This window comes from Penaeus chinensis, chromosome 2 (genome assembly GCF_019202785.1).
Source record: "Penaeus chinensis breed Huanghai No. 1 chromosome 2, ASM1920278v2, whole genome shotgun sequence".
In the NCBI taxonomy this organism is placed as follows: domain Eukaryota; kingdom Metazoa; phylum Arthropoda; class Malacostraca; order Decapoda; family Penaeidae; genus Penaeus; species Penaeus chinensis.
Genome location: NC_061820.1, coordinates 16,202,169 through 16,213,499, shown reverse-complemented (window position 1 = coordinate 16,213,499; position 11,331 = coordinate 16,202,169). Strand labels below are relative to the sequence as shown.

Here is an 11,331-nt window from a genome sequence, read left to right as displayed (position 1 = left end):
TCTCTCTCTCTCTCTCTCTCTCTCTCTCTCTCTCTCTCTCTCTCTCTCTCTTTTGTCTCATTCTCTCTCTCTCTCTCTCTCTCTCTCTCTCCCCCCCTCCCCCTTCTCTTCCTTTCATTCTTTCTTTCCTATGCCCGCCCTTCCCTCCGCCTCGTATCCTTTATCACCTTCCTTGTCCTTCCTCTCTTTCTGGTCTCTCTCTCCCAAATGTCCTCTTTCTCTCTCATCTCGCATCCTTCCTCACTTTCTTTCCTTGTTTCATTCCATCCTCCTCTTTTTTTTCTCTCTTTCTGTATACCCCCTCCCCTCCCTCCCCCTCTCTTTACCAGTCACTATTCCTTATTTCTATCTTCCTTTTTTTTCGTTTTTATTTTTAGCAGTAACTAGTTCTACCTCCCTCGCTCTCTCCTCTCTCGACGTTTTCCTGCTCCTGTTCGTCCCCTCCGTTAGCACATACTTATCATACAAAAACACGGATGTAGAGGAGATAATACATTAGTTTTGATTGTTCAGTCGATTTGTGGTAGATCTGAGGGCTTATTATATATCAGTAGGCTGTAATTACACTCGGAACATCCGTGGCTGTGGTACGTACCTGGAAGGAAGATTTGGAACTGTAATGTGTACCAGTAAATAAAAGGAAAGTTAAGTTTCTCTTGGTTTTCTTTTCACGTGAAGCTTACTTTATTTTATTTTTTTTGGCTTCATTTGCAATGGCTGTAAACCAGTGCTCCGTTCTAAGGAGGGTATTCGTTCACCCTCATTTCAACATCGGTGGTGGGCCGCGGTGCGTAGCCACAAATATACATGGTAATTCCGAGTTACCTCGTACACGTTTTGCAAAATTACCCATTCTTGTGTGTGTATGTATATGTAATTATATATATATATATATATATATATATATTTTATATTATATTATATATCATGTATATACAGATACAATATATATATGTGTGTGTGTGTGTATATATATATATATATATGTATTATAATATGTATGTATTACATATTCTAATATATGATATATTATTTTTATGTAACTTGTACACAACTTATTCCGCTATCTTGTTCATTCATTAAAAGTATTTTTATGGCTTATATCCCATGATCCGAATACTTCAAAGTTTGTTTGAATATATACCCATTGTAATAAGTCATAGTTATTCATATTAACGGCGTTCATGCAGTTGACTGGTGGTATTAATAACATTTATCTACACTTTTTGTTATAATTAGCGAATCCACATTTCAAACTTCCGTTGTCTGGAGATATACTTTGCTGGCCGGAAATTGTGAGTAGCGTCTGGTTAAATGGGATCAAAATAGTGATATAGTTACATAACTATAGATTATTTTATTATAAATTGTCTCGCTTCTTAATCTTAATTACCAGTTAGACTAATTAAAACCAGTAATCTTGTCTGGAAATTGCCTTTTCCCAAGCAATGAAATTTATTATTAATATTCGTAATTTATAGGGTCTGGCAGCGTCATGTAGTGGCATATCTAAAAAAATGCAGTGGCGCGCTTACACATGCACACGCTCCCTCCCCGTGCGCATGTGCCTTGAACATGCATAGGCACACTATAGACAACACGCATACATTCTCCCCCTCCCACACACTCCTTTTCTCCCATTCCCTCCCCTTTCTCTCACTCTCTCACTCTCATTCGAAACACACACTCGTACTGAAAATCATTATCATACGTACTAGCACACACACACACACACACACACACACACACACACACACACACACACACACACACACACACACACACACACATACACATACACATACATACATACATACATACACACACACACACACACACACACACACACACACACACACACACACACACACACACACACACACACACACACACACACACACACACACACACACACACGGATGTTTATAAATGCATGTCTACAGGAAGATATTTGCTCACGCGTGTGAGCATTTACATGTGGATATAACGTATACACACATTTTAAGAATACATTTACATGCAGATGTATAATCAAAGGCGCATTGTGATTATACTCATTAGGGTGGTATTCTAAAATAAATTGGAGGGCGCGGCCGCTTACGAATTTCTAAAGCCTAGCCCATAACTACAGGTTGGACTGGGGGCCCGCGGGAAAAGGAAGGGCACGGTCCTTCGAGATCACCCCATAGATACACTTTGCGGTCTCATTAAAAAATCATGTTTGTGTACAAGGATACGTAATTTCTACAAATTTGTCATGATGGACGTTTGGAAACAATGCCCTGCTATAGACAGGGCGACAGTACCGATTGTTTAGAGCATACGTTAAACACGAGTCCGTTTCGTATTACTGGGATGCCCTTCCGTAAGTTTAAAGGACTCATTTATTACAGCTAAAGGAACATTGCGTTTTAACAGAAAAACAAGGAAGTTATTAGTCAAGTGACAGAAGCGTGGCGTTTCGTGTCAGCACGAATGTATTTGCATTTGCACGCAGCTTCAGTTTCTGGAAGATGTAGCGATTAACGACTTCTGGAATATTATTCAAATCATGTACTTTCTCACAGTGTATATAGGGTAATACTCTTGCAAGCCATGCATCAGTTGCACTTGAAATAATGAGCAGTGTCAATGTTTGCCATTCTTTAGTATTTTGTTGGTGATCGAGTCTCCCTACTCGTTAACATCCGCATGGTTAAAATGTAGCATCTTTAACTTCACATATAACTAAAGGGATGCTACAACACCTGCACAATCAACGGGAATCCTACCTATAAGAATGGCTTCTAAATCAAATAAGAGACTACTATTGCAACTACTATTATTAACTGTTACCCTCAAGATATCATTTATGATGTTAAAATAATAACGGCACGAGAAATTCCAATTAGACCCCAACTTGACGTAAGGGTAAAGATTCTTTAAGGCCATTGAAGGCACGGTAACTGATATAAATTCGATATGGAATATATTATATTGGACATTCTGATTAAATTATTTAGCTATTTTTTTAAAAATTTCTCCCACGAAAACATCCAAGGTCATTAGCGGCGTATACAAGATATAGCGATAGGGTGGTGCTTGGGGCGAAGCCACCAAGCAATTTTTTTTTTTAAGTTCATTAAGCCGATGCCTGTGGATATCCAGAATGGTCAATGGTCAAAACAAACAAATGTGCCAAATATCAAAGGTCACGTAGCATTAAGGCAAAGTACTGTGGCGAAAAAGGTAAATAAGGGTTAACGAATATGATAAATGGACAGAAAGAGGGATGAAAAATAGGAAAACGAAAGGGGAGAAGAAAAGATCTTGCAAAATTAGAGGCGTTTGCGGAGGTCCAAGGCAGGGGTGATCCCTTCCTTTGGCCTCGGTCTGCGTCTCCTAATCTCCCACGACCAACAACGGGCAAGAGATTGGGGGGCTCATGAAATTCATTCCCTTCTTACCGAAACGACAAATCGTCTCCATGCATACACAGAAGAAAAATATGATTTTGTATATTCGGTTTATCAAGATAATGTAATGTTGATTACGTCTTTCCATTCGTAGTTGTGCATTTTGAATGCCTAAGCAAACATCCGTACCGTCATGAGTGCTCATTGCACATTTCATTGTCAATGGGCGATATAATGAGCCGTTATCGAGTTCCATTCACAGGCGTATTGCGCCGGGGAGCACTTTTCGAAAAAGCTTCAGCCTGGGCGCCCACAAGCGTTCTATCGAATATCTTGAGAACGCTTCAGTTCCGTTCCTGGCGAGATGGCGTGTGATGACGACAGGTGTAAGGTTAGGTTTGAAGGGTTATCTCTATCATAATATAGAACTTTCATAAAATAATCGTAACTATAATGTATGTGCGTGTACGTGGTGATATGTGGATGTATGGGTGCGAGTGAGAGAGGGAGAGGGAGAGGGAGAGGGAGAGGGAGAGAAGGGAGAGGGAGAGAGGGAGAGGGAGAGGGAGAGAGGGAGAGGGAGAGGATAGAGAGGGCAGGGGAGGAGAGGGAGAGAGGTGTGTGTGTGCGTGTGCGTGTGCGTGCGTGCGCGTGCGTGCGTGTGTGCGTGCGTGTGTGTGTGTGTGTGCGTGCGTGCGTGCGTGCGTGCGTGCGTGCGTGCGTGTGCGTGTGCTAGTACGTATGATAATGATTTTCAGTACGAGTGTGTGTTTCGAATGAGAGTGAGAGAGTGAGAGAGTGAGAGAAAGGGGAGGGAATGGGAGAAAAGGAGTGTGTGGGAGGGGGAGAACGTATGCGTGTGTTGTCTACATGCCAAGAAGTAATCATCACAAGCACAGATTAGAATTTATCTCAAATATTAGTTAGGGAGCGTAATAGAAACAAATTAAGATGCTGATTCATGTACTAGCTTATTCAAATAACGCCTCTAGACGGTGAGTGACCAAAAGTCTTGATCAACAGCGCGCGTTCTCAAACCTTTTTATTCACTCCTTAACGAGTATTAGCATTTAACATTCACACCCGTTTCCTTGATTCGTTCGGTAAAACTTTTATCTTATCTTTTTTTTTTTTTTTTTTTTTTTTTTTTTTTTTTATGTAGTTAATTGATATCTCCTCACCGTCCCTCCCATCCAACCTTCCGTCCTCCCTCTAACACCTGACTGACTGCGGTACGGATGTGTAATCCTTTGTAAACGGACGCACACATAAATCCGATTCCAATGAAGTTATTATTATTATTATTATACCACACTCTCCCCCCCCCCCCCTTTCTCTCTCTCTCTCTCTCTCCCTCTCCCTCTCCCTCCCCCCCTCCCCCCCCCCTTCTCGCTCCCTCCCCCCCTCCCCTATCTCCCTCCCTCCCCCTCCCCCCCTCCCCTATCTCCCTCCCTCCCCTATCTCCCTCCCTTCCCTCTCTCCCTCCCTCCCCTCTCTCCCTCCCTCCTCTCTCTCCCTCCCCTCTCTCCCTCCCTCCCTCCCTCCCCTCTCTCTCCCTCCCCTCTCTCCCTCCCCTCTCTCCCTCCCTCCCCCCCCTCCCTCCCTCCCCTCTCTCCCTCCCTCCCTCCCTCTCTCTCTCTCTCTCTCTCTCTCTCTCTCTCTCTTTCTCTCTCCTCTCTTCTCTCTTCTCTCTTCTCTCTTCTCTCTTCTCTATTTCTCTTTCTTTCTCACTCACTCACTCACTCACTCACTCACTCACTCACTCACTCACTCACTCACTCACACACACAAATACACACACACAAATACACACACAAATACACACACATAAATACACACACATAAATACACACATACACACCACACACATACACACCACACACACACACACCACACACACACACACCACACACACACACACACACACACACACACACACACACACACACACACACACACACACACACACACACACACACACACACACACACACACCACACACACACACACCACACACACACACACACACACACACACACACACACACACACACACACACACACACACACACACACACACACACACACACACACACACACATTTTTACGCTTTCAGTACTTTCGAATTTGAAGGCTAATGTGACGCCGTCCGAAGTTTAAAACCTTTTAACGAACTCTTCGACTTGACACCTCATTGTGGGTTTTGTATAGGTGTGGGTGAGAAAGCCAGAGCCGTATCAGGGGAATTCATTTGTGGAAATTGCACCTGTGATTCCGAAGGTGTTTTGTTAATTTGAAGAAAGCCACAGTGTGATTTTTTTTTTTTTTTTTTTTTTTTTTTTTTTTTTTTTTGTATACACAGTCCAATGCAGTTTGCTATCAGTGTATATATTAGACTTGTGTCTGATATATGCATTAGGTAACAGCGTGTAAATATTCGTCGACTAGATTGTGTTTCCAAGTTTTCCTAAACCATGCGGTTACTGTAGTCATGTTATCTGATAAGGAGTAGCTCGTGCATTATTTGAGCTCCAGTTTTACAGCTGGACCAAGGGTTAATGTAGAGACAGGTGTTCAGTCCTGGGTACCACAGGTGTACGGAAGATGTTAAACTACAGAAAAGAACCAGACGTATAAGTTGATCGATTTTTTAGAATTAAAGTATATGATACTAACCTTAAAGTTGCCTTAGAGTATATATATTGATTTACATATTTATTTGTGTATTTATTCAATTTAGATTAAATGCGTGTTTTTTTTAGATTAAACGTCCTAAAGGGATATTTATGATACCCGTAAATTAATATAAATTCCAGAATGCAGCGCTCATGTGCCCTCTCTCTCCCCAGGCGGCGCCACGATGAGTGTCATCATTCGCCTGCAGAACCTCCCGTGGTCGGCCAACGCCCTCGACATTCGGGAGTTCTTCAAAGGGCTACAGATCCCAGAGGGCGGCGTGCACATCGTGGGCGGGGAGCTCGGAGACGCCTTCATCGCCTTCGGGTGTGTTGCTTTTTCAATGCAGATTTCACAGACCCATGGGTTCCGTGTCTGCCGCGCGCCAGCAGGTGCTGCATCCCTCGGCCCTGCTGGTCGCGGCAGATATTTTGTTTGCTACAAGACTATTCTTGCACTTTATATCATTTAGCTATTTATCATATGGTTTGCCAGCTAAGCGCAAGAAGCGCAAGTCACTAGAGCATAATTGTACTGTATGTCACTGCCCATCAAGCATATCAAACAAACAATAGTTCAGTTTACATTACATGCGAGAATGTGCAGTAGTAAGTACTTTGTAGATGTCAAATTGTATGTCAAAACCACTGATATAATTTCTGCTTTTGTTACACATTATCTGTAAGTTTCTAGCTCGATGAGCGTGTTTATTTCTTATGCATCTGCACTTATCTTAGAAGTAAATTATTTACTTTGATGATTTTGTGTTGCGTGTTGTGGACTGACCGAGAGCTCTTCTCCCCTAGGACCGACGAGGATGCCCGCCTTGCCATGCAGAAGACAGGCTCCACACTCAAAGGCATTCAGGTGACCTTGCTGCTGTCCTCGCGGTCAGAAATGCAGAAGGTCATCGAGTCAGCCCGGCAGCAGGCCATGGCTCTCCAGGGGTATATGGCCCCCGCCCCCGTCCCCTCACAAAAGCCGCCGCAGCCAATGCCTCAGGCAGTGTCTCAGCAGCCGCCTCCGCAGCAGCAGGTAGGCCCAGTTGGGCAGATGCCGCCACAAAATCCTTATCAACAGCAGCAGCAGCAGTCGGCATCACACATGCATTACCCGTCACCCATGCACCAGATGTCTCCTGACACCCGCCACAGTCAGCTGCCTCCTCACATGCAGAATCAGAGCCATCTCATGCAGTCGCCTCCCATGGCCAATTCAGGGAATAACCAGCTTCACCCTAATCATGTTCCTATGCACACGCATGGAGGTGTCGACTCGCATAACCAGAATCATATGCATTCCTCAGCTAACCAGGTTGAGAAGAAGGATGATAAGAAGGATTCTTCAGTTACTTCTTCATCTAAACGAGATTCCAAAGGACGCGATGGCCGGCGTCGGAGGTCCAAATCACGAAGCAGGTCTCGCTCCAGGTCAAGAGACCGAGACCGCCGCCGTCGCCACAGGAGCCGGTCAAGATCTCGTAGTCGGGACCGCAGCGGCCGCAGCCGACGACGTAGCAGGAGTAGGGAGCGTGATCGTGGAAGAGACAGGACTCGTGACCGCAGCGACCGCGAGAAGGATCGCCTAGGGAGGCCAGGGCGTGACCGTGGAGACCGTGACAGCCAAGACACTCTTGAAATGGCATCACCTCAAGAATCCCACTTGAAGGAGGGAAGTAACGGAGGAATACCCGGCCTTGGAGACATCCCAAGTGCAAGCATGAGGGGCCCACTGCCCAGCAGCCTCACTGAGCCACCCAAGAACTCGCCCATCCACACACCCTCACCTGCCTCTACACCAGCATATAACACTGCCCCATCCTTCAATTCTGGCAATGCCTATAATCCAGCCATGCCATTTAGTGGGCAGTCATTTAACTTCCTTAACATGAATGTTCCACCTCCAAATATGGTAGGGTCAGCTAAGTTTAATGAATCATTAGAGATGGATCCTGATGAGGAAAGCCAAATGTCAAAAGAGGCTTCAGGAAGTGAGTATATATCTGACCAGGTGGGAAGTCACAAAAGTGAACAGATGTTTTGCCAGATGAGAGGCGATAAAAGTCAATTAGGAGGCCTAATGGATGGGTTGCCAGTGCACAGACCTGAATCTACAGGGCTCTTAGGTGATGCTCCCGGTGAAGTCCCTTATGGTGCTTTTGCAGGAAGAGGCTTTGGCTTGCCAAGAACTAATGAAGGATTTGGTTATGACAGAGCTCCTGGCAACCGTCCATCATCAGCTGATGGCAGAAATTCTGATTATGATTCAAGAAGTCGAGATGGCAGGATGGCTGGTGGAAGGGACGGCAGAGACTACAGAGATGTTAGAGGATATAGAGAGATGGATGGGAGGGAAGGCAGAGTATCGAAGGATTCACGTGAAGAGAGAGATCGAGAGGATACAGATCGTCGGGGCAACTGGGGCCCGAGAGGAGATTCAAGGGACGAGCGGGGGAACAGGTGGGACAGCCAGGAAGACCGCGAGGCAGCAGGGTGGAGTCGGGGACGAGAGGGGTGGGTTGGGCGTGGGGAACGGGACAACTGGTCTGGCAAGAGTAGCCGTGACTCTCGTGACAGCTGGAGTGACCGTGACGGAGGCTGGAGTAAACGTGAAGGCCGCAACTGGGAAGACCATGAGGGTTACTATGAAGACAGAGAAGAAGAAGAGAACTATGAAGAAGTCTATGAACCCATGGGGCGTGGTGGCTACCGTGGTCGAGGGATGCGGGGCTGGGACAGAGGCAGGGGCCGTGGCCGTGGATTTGGGCCACGTTATGGGGAATACCGTGAAGGTTATCCAGAGGGGCATCCAGAAGAGGGCTACGGAGGATATCGTGGAGGATACCGTGGTGGTTATCGTGGCCGAGGTGGAGGCCCTGGTGGATACAGGGATGGAGAGGGAGATAACTCCAAATTCACTTGCAGTGTGGAGATCCGAAATGTGCCTCCTGGAACCTCCTATCGGGCAATACGAGAACTTTTCCATGGCATCTATGTGCCTAACAACAGCATCAAACTGCTTGCCGATGAGCAAGGAAATCGTCTAAATGTTGCTCTTCTGAAGTTCTCACAGCCTCGTGATGCACTCAGGGCTGTTCGATGTTCTGGAAAGTATCTGTACGACAGCCCAGTCGATATTATGTTTATAAGTGATTCTAAGTATGACACAGCAGCAGATGTGAACATGATGCAGAGCAAACTCAATCCGGGTGGCAAGCCAGGTTCGAGTGGATTTGATGAAAAGTCACAAGATGGCTCTTATATTTGCGTTTCTGGCCTCCCAGAGGGATGTGCAGAAAATGATGTTGCTCAATTATTTAACAGATTCAAGATAGTGGACATTATCCTGGAAAGGAACAGGGACTCTTTAGGCACTTGTTATGTTCGACTCCAGTCACCAGATGAAGCGCAGAGAGCTGTAGACTCACTTGCAGGGAATGCAGTCCTGGATGGCAGCCAACTTAAGATTGAACTTTGTTCCCCAGACAACCTTTCAGCTACCAAGGATTTGAGCATCAAATCTCAGCAAGATCAGAAGTTGATTGGCAATACAATTGACTCCGGGGATAAAGACATGGAGAGTCGCAACGGTGATGATGGTCCTGGAAAACATACCCCTCTTGGTGCTGATCTACTTACAGACTCTGTGGTAATGAAAGGTGTACCCAAAGAGACGACAGAAGCAAATATTCGAGATTTCTTCAGTGATGAAGGATTGGTCCCAGAACGTGTGCATTTCTGTGAGTCCCTTGATGATGGCACACATCCTGTGTATGTCATGTTCCCATTGATCCAGGATGCACGCCGTGCAGTTGGTAAGAGTCAACAGCAACTTGGTAAAGTTAAAGTTCAAGTTGAGCTGATAGCCAAGCCAGTTGTTATGTCAGCTATGGGTTTGAAGTTCGACCCTCTGGAACTCATCAAGAAAGGTCAGGAGAGTCTGACAAAGACTGACAATCATGGAGACAAACCATCTGACCAGAGTTTAGATCCATCCCCGGACTCCATGAAAATGAACAGTGAGCACGACAACAGCGATTCCCAAAAAGTGGACACAGATAGCCTGTCCTTGCAAAGAGGGCAGAACTCCAAACAGCCACTCATCCGGGAACCGCTCCTCCAGCATGGCCAGCCTCTACAATCTGACAAGGATTCACGCAAGGATGATATGCATCCGAAGTTCGACCCATACTCCGGCATGGGTGGGATGCCGCGGGCGCCCTTCAGAGGGGGCTTGATGGGTCACTTTCCCGGGGCACCTCGTAGCTTCAGGCCGCGCGGCGACATGCGTGGTGGGATGCACAGGATGCCAGGTGGCATGCGTGACCCAGGAGGATTCGGAAGGATGCGGGGCCCTTACCCTATGATGCGCGAGTCGGGAGACCATACCGGAGGTAAAGAGACCATGGGCACTGCCATCCCGCCGGAAAAATTTGGCAAACCAGGGTGTGTGGTCGCGCTTGGAAATGTCTCCTACCGCGCCACAACAGATGATATTCTGGAATTTTTCCATGATTTCCCTGACATTCGACCGGTGAACGTGATCAGGAGATACAATGAATTCAATCAGCCGACTGCTGACGCCCGAGTATCCTTGACTTCGCCCCAGGATGCGCAGAGGGCAATCAAAACTCTCCACAGACAGTATATGTGCAACAGACAGATCTTCCTCTCCCTGGTTCAGGAATGAGGACCTCCGTGCCGTTCTTTCAGCCCAGCAGACGACGTGCTCGAAGCAGCTGCATGGTCTGCTGTACATTTTTCTTTTTTCATAGATCACAAATCTTTGTTATGTCAGATTAGTTATTGCTTATTATAGTTCTTCATAAAGTACACCGTAAATCATGTACCTGGGGTTCTCTTTTCTAAGTAAGGAGAAGATTGAAAGTTGTCTTTTTGTCTGAATGGAAGAAATGTGTAAATATATTTTGTAGTTCCTTTTCCTGTTATTTTCAGGAAGTTTGTGAATGAACGGATGCGTCTAATTTTACTCAAAGTTTGTGTGTATATAATGAAATAAAATACTTTCTTACAATGATCAGAAATATTTCCTTATCCATAAAACTGTATCAGTTTCATCATATTTGGCTATATAATGAGAACAAAATATTTAAGAATTATGCAGATGGATCATTTCACAAAGAAAAGCAGCTCAGCCTTGAAAAAAATGCATTTATTTGCACCAAACTTATCCATCCTTTTAGAGAATATCGACTAAAAATCATCAACGTAAACCATCGTCAGTGTCAGATGTCGCTTATC

General features: G+C 45.4%; 1 protein-coding gene across 1 annotated transcript in view; it reads left to right on the top strand.

Moving 5' to 3' along the window:
• Nucleotides 1–11,107, top strand: part of LOC125030749 — a 44,729-nt gene extending 33,622 nt beyond the window's left edge. Inside the window, exons 2-3 of the mRNA XM_047621011.1 lie at nt 6,244–6,397; nt 6,877–11,107. Coding sequence (XP_047476967.1) covers nt 6,255–6,397; nt 6,877–10,759 — 4,026 coding nt within the window. The 5' untranslated portion in view covers nt 6,244–6,254 and the 3' untranslated portion in view covers nt 10,760–11,107. The remainder of the gene's footprint in view (nt 1–6,243; nt 6,398–6,876) is intronic.
• Nucleotides 11,108–11,331: the final 224 nt, after the last annotated feature.